This window comes from Protomyctophum bolini (assembly GCF_963924005.1).
Source record: "Protomyctophum bolini genome assembly, chromosome: 8".
Taxonomy (NCBI): Eukaryota; Metazoa; Chordata; class Actinopteri; order Myctophiformes; family Myctophidae; genus Protomyctophum; species Protomyctophum bolini.
In genome coordinates this window covers 37953405-37977665 of record NC_137869.1, presented here as the reverse complement: position 1 = coordinate 37977665, position 24261 = coordinate 37953405, and the positions used below count along the sequence as shown (strand labels likewise).

Genomic DNA, 24261 nt, shown 5'->3' with positions numbered 1-24261 from the left:
CTAAACAGAGAACATAGTTGCATTGTCGTCGTGACTTCACTTCACTCATTCACACACGCTAATCATGTGACATAATAATGAAGGTGACGATGCCATGTTACTCTACTGGTTCAGTCGGTTACGAAACTCTAATTCCAGTAAATGTAACAGAGCACTCGAATACGCTGTGGCCACTTGTCCACCGGGGGTTGAACCGGTTCGGTTATCAGTGTGTGTGTGTGTGTGTGCGCGTGTGCGTGTGCGTGTGTGCGTGCGTCTGTGTGAATTAGAGTTTCGTAAGCAACATTCAATAGCACAACATTGCGTCATTTATTTCCTGACACTTGCCGTGTCCTTCTCTCTCTCACACACTCTCTTGTCGTTGCCTATCCTGACCCTCTTCTCTCCTCTATCTGGCTAAGAAAGGCAACCCGTTAGCCGGCTCAATTCAATTAAGACACAGCAAATATTGGCAGATATATAAAAAAAAAAGACAGAAAAAAAAAAGTAGGCCTATTAACCGATTCCATGCTGCTATGATAGGCGGTAACGTGAGGCTAGTGCTCAACAGTGCCACCCAGCCGCCCAGCGGTATTATGTAACTGTCTGTACTCAAACAGACATGGGGACAGACACACATAGCTGTTCATTTGAATGGTTAGACACCGCAAAAAATTGCCACATTACACTACAGTATCAGCAATGAATGACGGTATACAGCAACATACACCCAATATCCTGCACTATGCAGAAACAATAATGCACGGTATCAGTGTTGTTAGGTCATCGACAGAATGCACTGATATCAATACAGTGTCAACAGTATTATCACACACTGTGTCACTGAGAGTATGATGCAGTATCGGTGCAGCATGACAGGGTCAGGAGTCAGGACAGACACATTGGAGAGAAGCAGATGCTTGCTGGGTGGGTGGCTCTCACTAAAACGTGGGAGCATGTTCATGAGCTGAGATGATTCCCTTATAATTCTGACTGATTGTCCAGGCATTTGTAGAACGTTACGGTGAAAGGGTGTCTGACACCATGTGAAACCATGGCTAATGGCCACCATTAGCAAGGCAGAACCAAGTTCTTAGCCAGGAAAGCACCGTTTCTGGACCCGGCAATAGTCTTCAATTATTAGCAAACTCGCTGGTTTTATATTGTTTCCATGGTGGTCTTACCAATAAAGCCCTAAAAGAGAAGCTACAGGTCTCTTAAAACAAGCTGGTCAGACTGGTTTCTGGGCTCTGCAAGGGTCCATGTTGGTAAAATGCTCTTTCAGCAGTTGGGTTGGCTCCCTTTAGTGGTCAGGTCAGTTCAACTCCAACTGAACAAAGTGCATATAGCGTATATCAACGTATATCAACAGCACCCCTGAGTACCTTTGTAAACATTTTCAGAAGCTCAGTGAAGTTCATTCCCATCTTACCAGAGCCAGCACAGCAGACCTGACCCACGTTCACCACTGAAATGGGAAAACGTTTAGATTTGGAGGAGCAGTAAGCTAGAACTCGCTACCCCTGAATATAAAGAGCATCAGCAGCCATCTCCTTTTAAGATGCACAGCACGCATTCATGCACCAACCAACACACATAACTTTACTTAAATGAGAGGGTCCACCTCTAATACCAAAGGCCTGAACTTTCCTTTTGTTGTTGTTTTTTATTATTTTAACGCCTCACTGCTTATCGTGGCTTATGACTAAAGGCCGATTCATACTCCTATTTTACAGCTTTGGGCCGAAATGAAAATAATTTTTCAGTAGCACCGAAGAGCCGACTTTAGGATAGTAACACCCCCCCCCCCCCCCTCTAAAATAGGAGTATGAATCGCGCCTAAGTTGACTTGGGACAGGGAAGGAGCCCCGCAGGGGAGCTGCTACTGTCCACAGTGTTGCCCAGAGACACACTTCACTGGTTAATGTTTAATACAGAGACACACTTCACTGGTTACTGTTTAATACAGAGACACACTGACCGAGGCACCGTGAACATCTGTCTGCCTGCATGGGCCCCCTGCATGTTCACGCACGCACGCACGCACACACAGTAAGTGGGACCATTGACACGTGTTGAGAATGAACCATTCAAATCACTATTACACAATTACTTATTTCATTTTGTGCCACTTTCACCCCTGTTGTTGAGAGGCCGACACTGTAAATAGTTATGAATGGCTTCAAACTTCTAGTCTTAAGTATGATCGAACCCTACAAACCCTCCCGCTCACTCAGATCAGCCAACGCAGGGAAGCTGGAAGTACCCTCACTAAAAACGCCGGGACAACACTCCACACGTCCCAAACTCTTCTCCCTTCTGGCTCCAAAACTGTGGAATGCACTTCCCATTGCAGTCAGAACTGCAGCATCACTCCCAATCTTCCGCCGTAGTCTGAAAACCCACCTTTTCAGACTCCATCATGGCCCATAGCACTTACCCCACCCCCTTAGATAGCAATTCTGTAGACTTAGATAGCATTTGATACAGACTTATAGCATGTTATGTAGACAGCATAAGTGCATTGTATGTGCTATTGTCATAGCACGTCATAGTACATATGTATAGCATAGTAGTATAGATGTATAGCTTATATGTATAGTTTCATTATAGATATTCCACTGTTACTTTCTTAGCTTACGCATGTTTCATGATAAATGTCTTTATGTGATGTATACCCATGCTTTTTTGTTCTTGCTTAATGTAAGTCGCTCTGGATTAAGAGCGTCTGCTAAATGCCTAAATTGTAAATTGTAAATTGTAAGTCTTATAGGCTACATAATCCTTTTTTTTTTTTTTTTTATCAAACCATGGATGTGGAGTGTTACTTTTATCTGGACTCTCTGAGTTATAATAACACCTGTACAAGTTCCCTCCACAAACGTAAACACAGAATGCCTTCTTCAGGGTATTCCTGAGCTAATCATGTGATGACCGGGTCGACAGTCAATAGGAGACTCAGCAGGAGAGTCCGGAGTCCGGAGACTCTGCCAGTCATCAAATTATTGGCTTAAGGAATGCAAACAAATCTCCATGAATTCAAGGCTTCATGGGGTCTGTAATTGATTAATTGAAAATAAGCATCTCATGTTGGTGAACTACTCCTTTACCCTGTACAATCACCAGTTAGCCAGGCTCCTAACCGGCACCAAGAAGAGAGACCACATCACTCCCGTCCTGGCCTCCCTCCACTGGCTGCACGGTGCCATTTAGTCCTGGCCTCCCTCCACTGGCTGCACGGTGCCATTTAGAATTCATTTTACAACACTTTTATTTATTTACAAAGCCCTGAACGGACTAGCCCCCGCCTACATATCTGACCTGGTATAGTACCCCCCCCCCACCACTAGGCACCTTAGATCAACAGACCTAGAGCTACTGGAGGTTCCACCGACCACATTGAGGCTTAGAGGAGACCGCACCTTCTCTGTCAAGGACAGATTGGGAAGCGATTTAGTGAAGGGCTAATTGAACTGTTTTCCCACAGTATCCATTACACATTGCTTTTTAGTTGAATGAAATCGAATTGAACGATCAAAGTGTAATTATTATGCATAAGTTAAAGCCCACATCTGATTAGCATCAACATACAAAATGTTTTATTTTCCGTGCCCCAAATCTACACACACACACACACACACACACACACACACACACACACACACACACACACACACACACACACACACACACACACACACACACACACACACACACACACACACACACACACACACACACATACTCAGATATAGATCTGATGTGGTTAAGTGATGCAGAGCGACTGAGATGGATATTCGAAAAGAAGATATTTGCATTAGCAGAATATATAGTGAAAGCTTGGGACATACTGTACGGACAAAGACAACTTATATGTGATGTATTTTATTTTTATGTTTTAGCTTAATTCTGTTCTGTTTTTGTTTTTACCAAATACTTGGTGTAGCTTGTGAGAAGTGAACGTGATATTGTTTATTTATGTTGTTGGTGTCTTATAATCCCGTAAGTGATGGGTCTTAACGACAAGACACGAAAATAAAGATTAATTCATTCATTCATTCACATGTCTGAGCATGTGTATACAACACACTGTATGGGAAGTTGCTATTGTGTGAGCAGACGTAGAATACGCACATCGACAGGCTGGGTGCTGGGCTAAAAGAAACTTCAGTAGGTTGGATGGAGCCCGCACACCACAGGTAATAGCAAGACGTTCTTTATTTAAATACTGAAGTTGCTAATTGCTATTGTGTGTCAATGTTGTTGGAGCGGAGGTTACATAGATGTTAATTACCATGGCAACATTTCAGGGACACTGAAAAGGAAAATGGAATCATGAGCAACAATACAAGACATCATTTTTATTCTGCTGTCTCTCACTCTCTCACTCTCTCTCTCTCTCTCTCTCTCTCTCTCTCTCTCTCTCTCTCTCTCTCTCTCTCCCCCCCCCACCGCTCGCCACGTGATTGGCTGAGAGGGCTGATGATGCATTAGAGGTAGGAGTATAATAATGTCTGCTCCGCCACATTGCAGACACTGCTGCTGCTGCACCACCTCCTCCTCCTCCTCTCTTGGGGTCTGGCTGACGGATAACAGCACCGCGCTGAACATTATATAACGCCGCTACACACAATGTGCAAACGACTTGCATCACTGCCTAACTCCTGTTTGGAAAGGTACATCAGACCTTCTGGCTTTTATCATTACAAATTATATTAACTTGGATTGTAATGCGGATTGGGGTAGATTTGAGGAGACCAGATTGAATCATTAGCACCATCGGTACCTCATACACATCAATTTTCTTGTACCGGTATATATTCAAAGACTACGTTAAAATGATTCCCTTTTTTCCAGGGCTAAGGGACTGAAAGCAAGGCTGGGACGTGTTTTGCTGAAACGAGATTGGACTCTATCTCGCTGCAAAATATTGAAAAACAGGTATGCTTTGGGATTATTACATCCTTTTTTTTATAATATTCATTTTATTTGGAAAAAGCAGCACCCCTCTTCCCTCCCTCCCCCCTCATCCCCCCTCCAAGTGGCTCCAACTCCAATGTCTCTGTATAATCCTCTGGGATTATTACATCCTATTTAGATACTGTGCAACAGAAAGTGATTTATCAACATGATGGATTTATTAAAATGCTAAGGTGAAGCCTAAATTTAACGTGTGCATTTTCAGGCCCAACCTAGAGGAATGCTTGAGGTGGAGAGAGTGCTTTGAAAATATCCTTGCAAGTAAACGTAAGTAGGCTTTTTAGACTTTACCAATATCTTGACACATTAACACAAATACCGGTATACATAAATAAGCATTAAGCACACAGGCATGTGCACACGCATGCGCAAGCAGGCACGCACGCATGCACGCCCGCACGGACGAGCATGCACACTCACTCTCACTCTCACACACACACACACACACACACACACACACACACTCACACTCACACACACAGTTTGCCAATTGCCAGAATTTACACCGGCCCCTTTCTGCTCCCTCAGATGGACTGTGTGCCTTCACAGATTTCCTGATGTCTGAGTTCAGCGAGGAAAACATTGCGTTCTACTTCGCCTGTGAGCAATACAAGTGTATCAAATCTGCCGCAAAGCTGCCGGCTAAAGCCCAGAAGATCTATGACGAGTTCATCGGCGTCGATGCGCCCCGAGAGGTAAGAAACAACTTCATTTAAATTGAGCCCTATAAAACTTGAACGTTGACACATTATGTATTATTATACTTGTCAACGACACTATAATTTATACAATACAATAGTTTGAAAAGTATTAGTAATCTTATGTGCCGTGTAACAATACACACACACACACACACAGAACGACACAGCATAATGAGTAAAGTCGCTGTGTATACTGACTATACCTCCCGTCTATGCGTCACACGCTTTTTTCTAGATCAACATCGACCACGAGACACGTGACATCACCACAGCCAACCTGCTGGCCCCCTCGGGCTCTTGTTTCGACCTGGCGCAGCACAGGATCTACATGCTGATGCTCAAGGACTGCTACCCTCGCTTCCTGCGCTCCCCGGTGTACAGGGAGCTGACCGCCCACGCCGGCAGCAAGACCTTCAAACCGCAGGCCCAATGGGAGAAGATATGAAGACACGGTCGCCCCTTTCAAGGGGGTTGAGAATACAAGGCATGATGATGGCCATTAAAAGGGTTGGCGTTGCGGGACGAGGCCGGTACGGAACGTGGAGACCGACCGGGGCCACTTCTCACGATGGCTTCTATAGAAATGGATGGATGTCTGTGCGTTGCGGCAGGCATGCAGCCGGGCACCATCTCTAAAGGCTCATACATAGTCTGGATTTTCGGTGGTTAGGTGACCACCGAACTACAACATGACGTCACGAGCCGCCTCCGCCCCAGCCCTTCTCTCTGTTTTTACTCACCACCGCTCAACGTTATTTCAGCTCCAGTGGTCACCTCACCACCGGAGCGGTATAGTCACCTCACCACCGAAAATCCAGACTATGAATAGGCCTTAACCGAAAGGAAAGGTGCATTGAAGAAGACAATTAGATACGTAATGTGCGAAGGGGAGAAAGGAATGAGAAGTACCGACGCAGAACGATAGCCATACGTTGTACATATAGAATACAGTCAATACACTGTGAAGTTGTTTGCACAGAGTTAGGTATAGCAGCTACTGGAAAAAAAGAAAAGAAAAATGATGCTGGTATGGTATATATACAATATACCAAGACTGTATGCACTTGTACATTTGACGATGCTCGATTGAATCTATATTTTATTCTCTCTTTGCTCTCTTTTGCACTCTCTTCCTTTCTTCAAATCTTTTTACGTTTCTTTTATTTATTTTTTATCATTATACTATCGTTGTTATTATCTATGCTGCTGCATTGTCTGAAGGAAGCCAAACCAATATTTTCCTTAACCAGAAATGAAGGTCTGTTGTTCATGCGCTGTCGTGAATGTGAGGCTACGTGACAATCAAACAGAAATGCCAGTAGTGGGAGAATGCCATTTCTCAGTCTCTCAATTGGGATGCGCAATCGTCCTCTGTCAGGGACTTGTTCATGAACATGCATATAATTTGTCTTTATTTATTTGTTCCAGGTCTAAAATATATTGTATTTATTTGTTCCAAGTGTAAAATATATTGTAAGCCTATTTATTTTATTTATTTATAAAACAGACCAAAAATACTTGTTGTAAGTACTTACTTGCCATATTGTGTGATGATGTTAGTTTAGTTTTGTTCTTTCAAAACTGTTTAATAATTATTTTAAAAAAAATAAAGTATGACTATGACAATATATTGTTTTTATTTTAATCTAGATATCTGGACAAATAATTATTTTAACAAAGATAATCACATCCATAACCTATTTTGTCCTCCAGTATAAAGACATTTTCAGTGGCATGCACAGACATTTAGAGGGGCAGGTGCTCAAGTGAAAAAAGGGCACCTTGTGCAGCACGTGGAACCGGCCGGTTGTCTTAATAATGTGAGATTTATAGATTTTAGGGCACAAATAATATATTAGAAGCTTCAAGAATTAATCAATGTCACCATGGTCCACATGCTGAGAGATAACGTGCATGTTACAACCATGACGCGTTACAACCATGGCGGCTCTCCCCTACTATGTAAAGTTTACATAGTATGAATGGCTGGAAAATGGAAATGTAGAGTTTACATTGCAAACTCCATTTCCATTTTTCCAGTCATTCAGTGGCAAAAAAATAAAAACATTTTTTTAAATAAATAATTTGGCGACCCCCTGAGGGGTCGCAACCCACGGGTTGAGAACCCCTGATCTAGTACAACAGTACCCTGAATCTCTACAAATCTATCTAATGACATTGACATGACATCTGTGACTACTTCTATAGAGAGTATGCGCATGCTTAAAGTGAACGGCACACTGAGTGGCAAAGCAACAGCAAAAGTGAGTTTAACATTGTTTAATGCAATCAGATAGGACTTTTCTGTTTGGATGTATGGGCTGTCAAGGCCAGAAAGTAGTTTTTTGCCACTCATTAGGCATTCCTGCATAACTTTCGGTTTGATGATGATGTCACGCGTATACCCTCTATTGTGTCTGGCGCTAGCCCCTCCAGTACGTGGCTTTTGAAGATTAATGCCGTCATAATGGCTGATTTTACACTTGCTGAAAATAGCCGATCTAGGTCAGCTATTTTCAGCATGCAACCAAGTGTAAAATGACTTATACTGGATCTCTTGTCCACTATAGTCGCTTCCTAACATTTTAGTCTAGGTTTTATTTGTTGACTAAATTGTTTCCATTTAGTTTTTGTCAGTGGAAAAAGGTAGTCGACGAACATTTTTCGTCTTAGTTTTAGTTTTAGTCGACTTTGTTTAGATACCTTATGATGTATTTCGTGGCCAGCCAAGTCTATGGACGTTAATGTTTGTTTAGGGCACTAAATGACTAATGAATAGACGCTAGTCCCTCCTATGCCCAGCCTTGTGTGTTTGTGTGTACCACATAATAGTGATGATTTGATTGGCTGAGCAGCATGGAATATGATATGGTATAATGATGATGACGTATGCTGATTAGAGAGCCCCTCACTTCACACAAGTGTGATTTTTGAGGGGCGCTAGCCCCTCCTATATACAGGTTTAATGTTTGTTTTTAGTTCAACGTCATCTTGTCTCTAGTCTCTCAAGACAGCCTGTTGCTTCGAGGAACAACAGCTAGGGGCCGCTGTTTTCCTGAATATTTGACGATGGGATTCTCAAATTGTCTTGTCCCTAACACAAACATTAAATGCCAATTACAATAAAGATAATTTAATGTTTGTTTTGACACCGTTTGTTTAACATCACCATTACATCACCTAGTAATCATAGCAACATGAGTTAATTTACTTACTTTAATATATTAGCGCCCCTCACTTCACACAAGTGTTACATGTGAATACTGCCCTGGATCTGTTACAAATATTGGGTACCGAAATGTTAGGCTTTGACTGAGTTTGTGCCGACACTGTTACTCCACTGTATGAAATATGCATATAATCACATTATTATTCATGAATGTCGGGGTGAAATGAGGCATCATAATTTGTGAGCGAATGCAGAAAAGATGGTTATTGAATACGGTTTGCTTTTCAATAGAGCTACAAAATGAGATGTCACATTGACCCAACTTGCAAACCTTCTAGAAATATGTGAACTCTGGAAAGGCCTTAATGCGTTTTTCTCAATGCTCTGACCACGGCTAGCTCTTCCGTTCTCAGCAACACAATGCACTTTAACCTTGAAGTACAATTTGTCCGAATGGATTTTTTTTGCTATTCATATACCTGTGAAAGCAGAGACTGTCACCTCCCAATGTCACTGTCACTGTCACCTCCCAATGTATGAATGAATGAACCATTGTAAGGTGCTTTGAGCACTTGGAAAAGCGCTATAAAAATGCAATTCATTATTACCTTCAAACTTTGAGAAAATTAACTCATCCGTATTTCCTTACTCTTAACCCTCCCATTTGTCATTTTTTTACACACACACACACACACACACACACACACACACACACACACACACACACACACACACACACACACACACATTTTTTGCTGCACACATGTTCGCAGAAAGTTGACAATTATTTGTAATTTCCTGATAGAGCGGACAATGCCTGTATTATTTGCTCATTATTGTTGCTACAGCATGTTTAGCAGCAGGTGCGATAACAGGCCTGGTCGTCACCGTGGCAACCATTCTAAACTGCACTGCAGAAGCACTCTTAACAATGGGTTAGTTACGGTAGTTCCTGCAGGCTCTGGTCCAAAGACAACAAGCGAGAACAGTATCTGGATACTAGAGTGTTCTGGTGGTGTGAATTTATTTGACGACTCGTTCTTGGAAGACCAGAAGTTGCGAGGAGTTGGTAGTAGACCATAAAATTGGTATGACACATTGTGTTCACAAGCCATCAACCTTCCCATATAAATGACAATTAACCTGACATAATGACAATAAAGCACCCTGAAGAATGGCCACTGCTCTCTCTCTCTCTCTCTCTCTCTCTCTCTCTCTCTGCCAGCCAAGCTTACGACCGTGGCATTTTCAGACTGCTAATGCACTGCATGGTTCCCAGACAGTGGCTCAGGACCCATTTGTGGGTCGCGGACACATTTTTGTGGGTCCCTTTATTTTTTGTTTTGTACATTTTAGCTGTTATTTACTTTACTTATTTGGTCATATCGGGTCATATCAGTATTGGCAAATATGCCAGTCTAGTCCAGATCCGACACAGGGGTAAGGGGTTGACACTATGGCATGTAAATAAAATGTTGGGGCGTGTGGAGTTTGCTTTTGAGTTTCCCAAACTGCAAGTGCACATTTGAGTGCACCAGATAAACACTATTCCCAGTCGGTGGACTTCAAAATAAGATATTTTGTTTCTGGTATTGGTATTCGGTATCGGCTAACACAGAATATGTGTTATGGGACCGGAAAGGAAAAAACACCAAATCTCTCCACCTTTTAGCTGGGGACCACCTGGAACCTCCTCAAGGACCACTGGTTGAAAACTACCAACCACCTGTGAGTGGTTGGTAAGTTGCACTGTTACTGTCTGCAGCAAATGCACAAAGAAGTGTAGCTGAATTTCTGCTCTGTGTATTTAAATGTCATCAATGAGTGGGGCCAGTATCAGGTATAATAAGACAGCTGGTACAGTATACACACCTGATGCATATTAACATCCCATAATGTAGCCTCTTAATACCCCATGGTAACCCACAGGCATGTATCTTGTGGATTTGTTGTGTGAGAAAAGTGAGTGCCATATGTTTTGCCATTATCAGTGAGTTTCCTTTTCTCGTAGACACAATTGTGTTCTTCTTAAACACTTAAACCTGCAGTAGATACATTCTTACATTGACCGGGGTCCAACAGTGGTCTGTACTACTAAAATAGCTGATCTACAAGCTCACAATGTGTCAAGTTGCGACAATTTTAGCTAAATAGTGACGCTATGTTGCATGTGCTGGAGATGGACTGAGCTACACGTGATAACTTATCAATGAGCACTTTACAGAGTAAATGTGTTGTGAGCTTGTAGAACTGCTGCTTTCAGCGCACAACGCCAGTGCACAACTAAGTAGTGCCTATACTGTAGCTGATGTACTGTGCCATGTACTGTAAATATTACTATAATAATAGTATGGTGCAGTGCCGTCGCTACCTATACGCGCAATACGCACTGCGAGTAGGGCAACACGCCGAGGGGCCGTGTGTGCGTCCTCACAAACAGTGAAAAAAGCCGATCTGCATGAGGAATAGCAGCACTCTCGTCGGGAGGGGGGGCAACACAAATATCCTACGAGTAGGGCAACCAAATGGTCAGCTACGTCCCTGGTATGGTGGCAATTATAGAACAGAATGTATTGTGTACAGTAATCATTCAACAGAAAACTAAGACAACAACTAAAAAGCAAACACGCACATAGGACTTATTAAATGGTGACTTTTCTTTTCTTTGCCTGGATCGTCAATATGATATTGGCCAGCATATTGGCCAATAAGAAACTGTAACTTGAACTAAAGAAAGATCCAAGAGTAAAATGCACAACACACTAGCAATGGTTTCTATTGTATTCTAGAAATAGGAAAATAGACTGATAGGGATTCAGCGTCTGTTTTCTTCAGGGTTAACAAAAATGACAAATATGCAGCATTGCTGATGGACACACAGTGCACATGGTCCTGATGGTCACACAGTGCACATGGTCCTGATGGACACACAGTGCACATGGTCCTGATGGACACACAGTGCACATGGTCCTGATGGACACACAGTGCACATGGTCCTGATGGACACACAGTGCACATGGTCCTGATGGACACACAGTGCACATGGTCCTGATGGACACTCAGTGCACATGGTCCTGATAATATGCAGCACTGCTGATGGACACAGTGCACATGGTCCTGATATACAATCCTGGCAGTGCACTGACACCTAGAGGGCATATTTGATATTAACAATATTCCTACTCATTTGACCATTCATAAATTCACTGCACGCACACACACACACACACACACACACACACACACACACACACACACACACACACACACACACACACACACACACACACACACACAAAATTCTACAGGTGCAGAACAAAAGATTTGTACAATGAAAAAGGACACACTGTTCTTGAGTTCCCAGGACACCCCATTTAGACCTACAAATGACGATTCTACAAATGACAGTTTTTGGAAAAACCCTATGTTTCTATGTCATTGGTTCTCAAACTATTTCATGTCAAGGACCCCAAGAATTATATGTAATTGGCCGCCGACGCCCATCTGAAAATATGTTGTCCCAGGGACCCCCTCCAGAAGCAAAGATTTGAGTTAAAACGTTTTCAATAGCTAAAGTAGGCCTATAACATAATGCTATGATGAATGTACTGTATGTATTTACTGTAGACAATATTTTAGGCCAATAAAAAAACTATGTACCAATTATTTCCCACTTCAAACAAAATAAGCCTGTTGGCAACCTAATTTAGTAGTTACTAATAAAGTATCAGGGAGCTCAAGATTAGTATGCAGACTGCCTTCCTTTTCCATTATTCCATACTGTTGCCTAACTATAAATCCACAATGAATCATTATTTCATAGTGAGAAGACTCTAAGAATGTAATATTTGGAAGGGCTCGTACTATATAGCAGATCTACAAGGTCGTAGCGCTGCACTTGTAGATCTGCTAGTATGAAGTGATGAAGCCGTCCACATGTGCTTTTGAATTAAGTTTAATTTGGTAAATAAAACACTAGAGGGAGCTGAAGGCCTGCCCTGTGAGTAAAACAATATTGTTTTTTCATTGCATACTTTGGAAGTGGCTCTACCTTCCACTCTGCCCCTGAGCCACCTTGTATAGAACTGTACTCACTGTGCCTTTAATTTATTTAGCAAATTGTTAATGAAGTAGGTATTCAATCAATCAATCAATCAATCAATCAATCAATCAATTGATCGCAGCATGAATGCATTTCTTTAACCCATTCTGGGCGGGAACCCATTTTGTTGTTTTAAGCATTACGTTATACTTTAGCTATTGAAAAATAGCAGATCTACAAGCTCATAGGCGCTATGAACTTGTAGGTGTGCTATTTTTGAAAAATCGTGAAAATGTAGTGCAAATCTTTGAATATATATTCTTTCAGAGCAAACGTTTTAACTCAAATCTTTGCTTCTGGGAGGTCCCTGGCTGGAACAACATATTTTCATATGGGGGTCGGCGGCCAATTACATATAATTCTAGGGGTCCTTGAAATAGTTTGAGAACCACTGACCTAGAAACATAGGGTTTTCAGAAAACTGTCAGGATTTAGAAGGCATTTGTAGAATCGTCTAAATGTGTAATATCCAGGACAGTGTATACTATAAGGGATTTTAAGAGAGTCTTCATCCACAAAGTAACATCCTCTGTGTTAAATGTGTGTTGGGCAGAGAACAAGATACAGTATATGTAGACAGATGCCAGGTCATTATTCATCTATTCTATAGTGTTTATAGTTTCACTGTACAGATATTCTACGACGATTTCTATTTGTATTATTTAATTTCAAATGCATTTAGTTATACGTATGTTAACTTTATGAACTTAAATACAAATACATTGGACATAAAAAAAGACAATAACATTTGAATACTAGTCATTAAGCTACATATATAGACTGAAGTAATTAAAGCGGGTCATGTTTGCATGTTTGGATAGTAACAGCTGAAACCAATACTACTGTATATCAGTATTCTGATATTAAGGCCAGCTGCCCATGTACTGTATGACCTAGACAGGCTAGAGACCGCAATCTGCGTATAGTATCATTATTGTATGTAAGATAACATCCTACATGCGATTGTTTTTTAAATAGCTGGCGGTAATAAGCTGTATTTTATCACTGCACTTTGTGCAGTAGCACATGAGCACATATTTTGAGTGCCCGCATGCAGATTTTGTTGCATAACTAAGTAGTGTGCACTACTGTGCGGCCCCGTCCTAATAGCCTACACAGTGGGGCCCGCCACCATAACACAGTTACGGCACAGACCCACGAGGGTGTACAAATGAGACCCTATACATGGTCCATTTGGTTTCATTGATACATTCTCAGATTTTAATTAACCCACTTAGAACTGAGGCCGATTTAAAAAAAAAAAAGCCTTCTAAAAATCTAACCTAAAGGTTTCTGAAAAACTTCAAATTCTTATTACATTATTTTTTGTAAAGCAGCGATTTATGAGACACAGAGGCGTCAACGTATATTGTACGCTACCACAGGTCTGTGGGTTAAACAAGCATTTTCACTGTGCAATGTGGCCTAGGGCCTAGTGGTGCACCCACAGATAATAATAACTTTGAATCACACTCTACATACATTTTAATGATAAAGTATTGGTGCTCTATTTCCGTCAGTACTAAACCCTCTTATCCCTAAACTTCTTTTTTTTTTTACTATTTTGAAAAACATATTAAAATTGTTCAACTAGCCGATCTACATCAACACGTTGTGAGCTTGTAGAAACAAAGAAGAGCTGATAGCAAGCATCAGGGAAACCTGCAGCTTCCATAACTCCCGGGTAATGCCACAGGCTGACTGCCTCAACGCCACGGCGTATCGAGGCAGTGATGAAGGCAAAAGGGATTCCCAACCAAAGTATTGAAGCTTGACATTTCTGTTTTGAAAGTACCATATTTTGATTGATTTGATGTACTCCTAATTTCTTAATGTGCCATTCAGATTAAAACAGCAAAAACTGAGGAGTAAATGGTGATTTCTTCACAGTATTCAATTTTTTTGAAATTCTGTTTTAGTGGGTCTTATGAGCTGGAAGCCAAGATTGTGTAAAGATAAACAAATAAACATTGACGTTGCGTGCACTGAATCTATAATCTATGAAAGTTAAACTTTTTGAATGGAATTATGGAAATAAACCAACCTTTCCATGATATATTTTTTTTTTGGAAAGGTGCTGTAGATTGGCTATTTGAACTATTCAAAAATCTTTTTCAAAACAGTAAAAAGGCAAAGACGATGAAATTAGGGCCCTGGGCCTCTATCTAGCCATGAAGACATGAGGAGCTCCAGATGACCCAATGTGCACATTCCACTGCATCTCCCCCAGGATATCAACTCCCCAGTCGGGCCGCACCTCTGCGTGGCCTGGCCCCCCCTCCAGCAAAGCGTCAAAGGGAATACGTTTCCTCCCCGAAGTATCTCACTGTACCCCACGCAGCAAAGTTTCCATTATATGTTTGGCAAGACGAGATACTTAATGTTATCATAACAGAGTAGAGAAGGGAAGAGCTCATGCATGTGACCTTGTGTATATTATATTTGATATTGTTGTTTTGTCATTTGAGATGATCCTTTTCCTATGATTATCTCTTGAACTGCATTTTGTGAAAGCTTGTACGTGAAATAATTCTCTTTTACACCAGTAAATATATGATGTGACGATAAGCTTGGCCTGGGCCATGGCTCAGTGGTCCAGGCACCTTGGCTGGTAATCCAGTCTGGCAGTGTGCCGCGGGTTCGACTCCCGATCCCGACGGCCTTTACTGCATGTCTTCCCCCCATCTCTCTCCCCATTTCCTGTCAGCCTACTGTCTGTCCCTCCATAAAAGAATATATAAAATAAATAAAGACAATATAAGCTTGGCATTGAAATTGATGTGACTATATAGGAGAGGCATAGGATGCAAAGTATAGGCTTAACAGAAATACAAATACAAAGAGTGAGCTGAAAATGAAAATCTAGTTTGGAGGGTCAACGTCCATTGCTTTGAGATGGCAGGAAAGTAGACGAGAGGATAATTGAGGATAATTTGTGAAAGGACAAACTGAATGAAACACTTGAAGCGTGGGAAACGTCTTGTTGTGTTGAGTGTCCCAAGTGGAAGAGGAAAACTGTGCTATATCAGTGACCCTGGGGTGCATAGGGCTCAGACCCTCTGTCCCCATGCAGCGCACACACACAAGCTTCAGATGCCGCATGTCTGTTGCGTCATACACTCTCCTGATCATGAGATCATAAAGAGTTCAGCTGCTGTTTTGTTTTGACATTAACGGACATTGCGGCTAATTCAGTTACAGTAGATTATTATGAACACTGTTTCACTGACCATTTTTTATTAATTTGTCTTTATAGAATATTTAAACAAAAGCATTTTAGTTTTGTTGTTTAGATTTGAAGCTGCTTAACGTATTATGTTTTCTCTCATATTACATTGGCTATAGTTGTAGAATAGAGGAATTACAGAATAGTATGTATACATAAACCATGAAGCCACCAACCATTTGGTTGCCCTACTCGTAGGATATTTGTGCTGCCCTAAGTTCTTATTGCGACCGTAAGTGACCTGTTCGGATATTCCATATGTTGATCCTTCCCCACCCGTCCTTCCTCTTCGCTGTCTCCCTTTTGACTGATACCTGTCCATTCAAACTCTAGACAGGCCAAAGTTATTAGTGCAGCCGCGCCCGGGGCAGCCAGCAAAAACTAGAGTTCTCAACAGGCCCGAAAATTAAGGCTGGGCCCTACCTGGGCCCTCATCAAACCCTGTACACAGTACACTCAAGACACTGCCCTCGCTGCCACCCTTAGATTTCCATATATGGAGCTGACCTGTTCTGACATTCCATATGTTGGTCTGACCTCATCAAACCCTGTGCACTCAAGACACGCTCCATATATATGGTCAGACCTCATCAAACCCTGTACACTCAACTCAAGACACTGGCCCCGCTGCCACCCTTTAGGGCGGCGAGGTCGCTTCTACCACTGGGCAAATTCAGTTTCAGCTTCACCAGCGCTCAGATGGTCATGATGAGCACTCTGAGCGCTCTGGGGGGTTGGGGGGGGGGGGGTCAGATGTTTGGGGATAAGCGTCTTGCTCAGGGACACTCCGACACGGGAGGTCAACTGCATGGTGACCTTCTGAATACCAGACGGTCTGTCTCTCTACCCACTAATCTACGGCCGCCCAAGTATGTGGTTTAAGTGGTTTGCCTCAACCTTGACGATGGACAACATAGATGTACTGTAGGGCAGGCCATACTGTAACATTGAAGATACAAATCTTCAGTGCTTTTTTGTGTTTGGTTCACGTATATGGCTTTGAACACACACCTGCCAGATCTAATCGCACGTGGTTTAAACACAATGATCACACTGACATATTTCAGTTGTAGACGCCATAATGAAGGCCAGATGTTGGAACAAAAACAAAGCCTGTCATCTGAGTACGAGGATTTAGCAGTCTATTAGATATTGGTCAGTCGAGGGGTCCTTTATTTCTCCTGAAGCTGAAAGGTCTTTTGTCATATTTTCATAATAAGCGGGTTCTGTGTCTGTGAGAAAGTAAGTTAGGATAACTTACTTTCTCTATAGGTCAAATATTTATAACATAAAAAAAACATGGCCGTCTGGTTCCATAGAAGTTGGAACATTCAGTGAAGACATCAACACGTTAGAAACCGTTTTCATGCAGTACATAGGCCTACCGGTAGATTACTTTGCCCACTAGCCTATTTCCAACATGCCAACTTCAGTGACTATACTTTAACAGCAATCATGCAGCCTAATGTTAATGTAAGACATGATCACTGACTTTGATGTAAATACCACCATGGTATTGTTGTATTGCGAGCACTGTAAACTGTTTAATTATAAGAGACATCAGCACTGCATCATTATCCAAATATCCTGCTTATTGCATAATCAACCATAAAACCACTCAGTTGCTTCCCATGCACAATACTCTGTTTGGAACCTCATATCTAAGCTGCATTGGTAGAACGGGGGTTGAGGAGCCGTCCAAGAACAGTGGTGAAAACTCCTTTCGTGTGTATCGCTTCCAAAAAGTAAAAGGTATGAGAGAGAACTGAGCTACAGATGATAAACTTAGCACATAACATTACGGATATTGAAACAACCGCTTACAAAGCTTAGGAAGTCTGCCAGTACCATGTTTTCCCAATGCAATCTTACAGAAGCAGTACTGCGCATTGTGCGCAATTGCGCATGCGGACGGGGCTTGACTGGACTCAATTTTTATTTAAGCCTGATTTAAGCAGTTGTTTCACCCCTGTTTTAAGATTGTACGTGCCTATTCTAAGTTTATCATCTGTAGCTCAGTTCTCATACCTTTACTTTTTGGAAACGATACTGCGAAAGGGGTTTTCGCCACTGTTTTTGGACGGCTAAACCCCATTTCTACTCTTGCGGGATATCCCGACACGGAACCTCTTCTCGGAGCTAAAGCGTAGATATATGAGGTTCCAAACGGAGCTAGTTTTCTTCACTGGTATCAATAAGCACTTAAGCAGTGACCTCTATTCACAGAGCAATCTTACGAATATTATGTGTATAATATTATTGATATAATAATTTAAATATGACACTTTTTGAAAACTAAGTGGCCACCTCTGGCAACCGCTACGTTGTCTGAATTTAATTTCCAAAAGCATCCACTGCAGCAATTAATATGTTAGTTTACAAAACCTCTGTCAGACTTGAGAAGCACAGACATCATTCTTTGGCAGGAGGACAATTTCCTTTTCACTGACTGGGACCAAATCATCGTTACAGTTCCCACGTGGGAAGCACATAATATACACAGAGCACAGCTAAATTAATGACGCATTATATCTCTCAAAAAGTTGCCAAAGTGGTCATATCACATCTCTCATTGATGTGCTCCTCAGTGCATTAACCCCCTCCTGCATGTGAAGCTGCCGGACACACTATGGAATTGTAAGAGTTCTATATGGCCAATATAGTATATATATATCGGCAACAACAAGCCATTACGATTTCCCACCATTGGAACTATATTACGCAACAAGCTCTCGGTCTTCCGTTCACTGGCCATTTCCAGCTTCACAGATGCCAAGCCGGTCACTTCAAACTACAGCTATTTTCCATCGTGGCTTATAGCTACAGTGTCAAGTTTGGTTTGGCCAGTGGTTATCACATCAGTGTAAAGGCTATTTCTGCTGGTCGTCCCCCCCCCAACCTATGAGAAAACCAAACAGAGTTATGCTACACAGTACAGACTTTAAGACTGAGAACTTTGCGATAATCACTTGATGTGCAGCTGAGGTTATCTAGTTCATCAGAAGCTGATGTTGTGGAAGTCTCTTGATTGTACAAACCAACACAGCTTTGCAATGTTTCTTTTAGATTTCTATCCAGTGTACGCTGCTTTTTGCAGCTCATATTATAAAGCACTTAAATCATTATTATTAACTGCAATAGTTATTAACAGGGTTGGTACTAAAATATGTGTTATGTACTGAATATATGAAATCACTCGCATACATTCATTATTTGTGGTATTAGTGTTACAATAACACTATACGGACGAGCAAGATTGACTGTTAAAACATTTTTTATGGAAAAAGATAGATTTTTCTCTGAATACAGAATGTCATTTATTTCTCTAAGCCTGGAATAATAAGGAACACACCATTATTTAGACTCAGATTCCTGTTCACCCCTTAATATTCCGGCCTGGTTGCATAACAGACAAAGGCATTGTAATGCAAAAGAAAACAGCTTCTGTGGCTCTATCCTACTCCGTTTAAGAACCAGGTTTACCGGAAAAGCCTTCGCAAATAAACACGTCTTTGTGAAAGCAATTAAACTGTGCTGTGGGAACATCAGTTTAATTTCCTTTCGCTTCCTCTGGACACAGCACAGAGAAACTGGACACGTACCTTCTCAGGCCTGATGTCCGAAGACCAAGCATCAGCACACAAAAAAGTTTATCTAAATTTTTTATCCCACGATTTTGTAACCCATTTTTTCACCCAGTGTCAATTATCGAATGTAATCCTGGGCGCTACACTTCCTCTGCCAACCTAGGGGGGCAGCGGACTGACATCATGCTCCTTCGATGCATGAGGAGTCCAAGCTGCTTCTTTTCACCTGATGGGAGAGTTTGATGTTGTCAAAATGAACAACGTGAACCTTAGCATGTCATAATAGGTAAATAAATGGTAAATGGTGCATTTATACAGCGCTTTGCCTTTTATCTAAAGCCATAAAAAAAACATCAAAGCAAGCCTGGGAAAGGCTCAGGGTGCCTTCTCCCAACTCCGTTCCATCTGGAGATCAAAACAATATTACAAGACAATTTAATATAGTCTTAAACTTAAAACTATAACAGGAATGTCAAGTCTGTTCTGCTGTAACCCTGAGCCACTGCCACAGGCTAGGCAAACGTTCCGTAAGAATACAACATCAAGCTCATGTGTTGCAATACAATGCATTGTGAAGCTTGTAGAGCTGCTATTTCCGGCAAAGAGATTTGGAGATAGAGTGAATGCATTTTATGGGCACCGGCGGAACTGCCGATAGCCGATAGCCGCGGCAGTGTTTCTTGCATTAGTCCGACACCCTATACCCCAAACCTAACCCTAACCATGATCTCACAGGGAAGCCACGGGTGAGTTTTAACCGGCGGCGCATGCCGGAAGTGCTACATGTGACTACCAGCGACGCAGCACGCCTTCAGCACGTCATGCTTGACTTCCTCCTCCCGTTGCAGACAGGTGGCTCCAACGAACTGCAGCGACCAATGAGGCGTCTATATTCTTTTATTATCGGCAGTTGGACCGGCAGCCGCTGGACGGACGGGCCGACACTGCCACCGGCACGGAGTGGCAGTGGAGTGTCAAAATGTTACGTCACTTGTATATAAATATGCAAGCATTTGTCTGGCAGGCTGTTGGAGGATCTGTGGACTGTCAGGCATTGAACAGAGTAGCTTTGTTCATTAAGATCACAGAAACCCTTGGCCTGGTTTCCAGGCTGGCTCGCTGCGTTCCGTGAATTTATTTTGTCACTTTGAAGTGACAAAATAAATACATTGAACACAGCGAATCAGCCATGGGAACCAGGCTACAGAAACCCTGCATGCTGCTTCTGACATTAGTGTTGGTCCTATAGGCCAGGTGTTCGTTTTTTAAATGCTTTGACCATGTCTCGCGAACCACGGGTTGAGAACCCCTGCCTAGCTAGCCACTACTTCGTCCCAATCACCTGTATATTAGTATACGCTCAAATATATTGAAAGTTGAAACACACACACACACACACACACACACACACACACGCACTCATGCACGTGCGCCACTCTAGATAGGCAGCACCCGTAGCTGGCATTTGTCTCAGAGTTCACTATCGTTGACCTTTAGCCATGAAGGGTGAAGTGAGCCAAACGTCACGTAGAAGTATAGAACTGTCTGCGATCTCCAACCGCTGAGCCGTGGAGTCATAACAACACAGAGAGATTATAGTCTACCATCAGTGTTCATTGGCATTTCTCGAATAATGTCAGGCAGAGATTACGTTTTGCCTTCCTGCTTGGCTAAAAGTGTTTGTTTTATTTTCTCCCCTGAAAGAGAGCGATTATGGCCAATACCACCTGTTATTGCACTCGGACAACAAACAATAGTGGCATACTGCAAATACCCGTTATGTGACAATGTTCACACAGTGGCCGTTTTTGCTTTTATGTAATCTTCCGACTATGGCATGAGAGGATAATATGCACAGTACATAAAAACACAGAATTTGAGGTTGATGTGAACGCTTTTTTGGTGGAAACGACCATCCAAATGGTCACCCATGGTTGTATAACACGTTATACATCTCTCCATTATGAATCCATCCATACTGTATGACAGCGATGATGACAGCATATACTGGAGACCATTAGGTCTTTTATTATGTTAGTTGTGCTTTCAGCTGCCGACTCCCTTTCTGAGGTGGCGAGCTGTCAGTGGGGTAAACACAGTGCCCCGGCTGCCAACTGCTCCCAGTTTATTTGAACAGTACTCAATGCAAATGCCAGGCGCCTGAGCACACATCCACTCAGAGGGCTTTCTCTTCCTGACCTCGCGCTTCCAGTAATTCAGCATAATGAAAACAAACTCCTGTGTGACGTTGTATATGCATGACTTGTACTTTGGCTTTTGTCCCGCTGCTACGACCAAGCAAACAAACAAACATACAGGATCAGGGGCGCACTTGGAAATCTCAAAAGTGTCTGTGGCCCGACCGACCCACCTGACCACTGTTAAAGGGTCAGATGGATCAGTGGAAACAACGGAGTAACTGTATTTTAAGTTCCTATATATCGGTATCACAAGGTTTTTAAAAGAAAAAAACTCAACAGCACAATGCTTTGTTTTTGAGCGGTGCCTCCGCTCCATTACGGAGCTATGTCCGTCCGTCCGTATGTCCTAATGTCTGTATGTCTGTCTCTGTGTCTGTATGTCCGAGCACGAAAAGCAGAGTAAAGTGGCACAGGGTACACTACAGTACGAGCCCTGGGCCGTTCCTGGGGCTCTGGATGTTCCGGGGGACCCCCATACGGACCCCCCAGGGACCCCCACATGGTAACTCTGTCATTTCTCGACCGTTTCAGACGTGGATGCGCTTGGTTTAGCCCCAAAAACCTTCTGACCTGGGCTGATCCTCTCGTGTAGTCATTTCTGATTGTGTCCTTCCTCAAGTATATAGCATCCACATTTGTGTGCTGATTTGGTGCATGCATGACACAAGTATAAACAAATATTAGCCCAAACAAAGAGACAGAGGGAGACGATGCACAGACGTTAAGACTGCATAGAGCACTTATACACTGATGAGAACCAATCCAGTTCAAGCATGGCTAGTGTCGTCCATCGTGATTCATCATGAATAATATTTGCAGACAGTCTGATTGAAACAAACGTCAGCACGGCAGAGTGCAAATAACAAAAACAGGCTACTGAAATTTCCCCCAATAGTCCAACTCCAAAAAAAAACAGTCCAGGAGCAAGAACACACATTCAACACATGTCATTGTTGGCAGTGTACTGAAATAATAAGAAATACTAGACAGGGGGGGGGATAGGGATGCACCGAAAGGGAACTTCTTGGCCGAAACCGAATACAGAATATCCGAATATCCGAATATCCGAATATGATTAATAATAATCTTTTTTCCTACCATTGCTGTCATGGCCGTACCTTAAAGCTACCTGATTTATGGCAACTTAAATAATAATCACTATTAAGGGTCCATAAAACATTTATTCAGCTCTTTTGAATGTACACTATGAATTGCATACACTATTCGGCGATATATTTCTGCCTATTCGGGCCGAAACCGAATAGGCCGAAAATGCATTTTTAGCCATTTTCTGCCGAATATTTTCTGCTGCCGAATATTCGGTGCATCACTAGGGGGAATATATGCCCACCATGCACCCAGCCACAACATAACGCCCTCACTGTAGGGCAGTGGCGGTTGGGATCGATCAAGCATGCATGGGCCGCCATAGGGCAACGGCCCATTAATCACTGTAGCAGCACTCAGACTAGCCAGAGAGTCAAGCCTCCAGGGAGGCTCTCCAATGTTGAAGCACTCGGCCCTACTGGTTAGAGCGTGACATGCAGGCGGACCCGTGGATTCATGACGAGGAAACCCCGTGCAGCTGGGCTTTAACATTGAGCGCTCGGTTGCACTTCCACATTTGCCAACCAAAATTTGGTTGGCAGGAGGTCAGTGGACCTCAAAGCACTACTACCTCAAGTCGAATCACCCGGAGAGTACTACCAAGCCACGCCTTGGAAACCCCCAAGTCAAACACCAAATGCCTTGATAGGAGCTTTCTCCACTCTACTATAAGGACATGGAACAGCCTTCCCCCTGTGGTTGCTGGAGACATTACATTTAGCAGTGTTCACGCCTTCAAGAAGAGGCTGAACAAACACCTCCTCAGTATGTGACTGTAATCCCACAAAGCTCAAGGACTGTCATTCATCCAACATTCAGTTTACACATACTGTACGCCTGACTGAGTAGCTGCAGATTGATAGTCTCTTTGAATGTATTTTTCCCATTGCCTGTATCTGCTCAAGCTTAATAAAAAAAACTGGTAGGGCAGTTCCTCAGGCTTCCCATGCATGCACCACTGCCCTATATATATGGGGAGGGGGTTACGTTGTTGGGGCATTTTCCTGGCATGGTTTGGGTGAATGTTCTATCCTCATGGGAGCGGCGTCTCTTACAGGATGACAATGCCCTCACCTACAGGCCCACGATCATATATACGGAATGATTTGATCAATATGAAATTGATGTGAATCATACAGTACGCTATAGCCTTCGCAGGCACCAGATCTCAACCCAATTGCACACCTGCTCTCCACCACCATCATCAAA

General features: G+C 42.5%; 1 protein-coding gene and 1 long non-coding RNA gene across 2 annotated transcripts in view; one reads left to right on the top strand and one right to left on the bottom strand.

The window, feature by feature from the left end:
• The window catches only part of LOC308320344, a 319513-nt gene that overhangs the window by 28442 nt on the left and 266810 nt on the right, over positions 1 to 24261 (bottom strand). The window lies entirely within an intron of this gene.
• Positions 4579 to 7157, top strand: LOC308319701 (regulator of G-protein signaling 5-like). The gene is made up of 5 exons (XM_080769845.1): positions 4579 to 4655; positions 4837 to 4920; positions 5165 to 5226; positions 5488 to 5654; positions 5896 to 7157. The coding sequence occupies exons 1-5, from the start codon at positions 4612 to 4614 to the stop codon at positions 6103 to 6105; spliced, it is 567 nt and encodes a 188-aa protein (XP_080625971.1). The 5' UTR covers positions 4579 to 4611; the 3' UTR covers positions 6106 to 7157.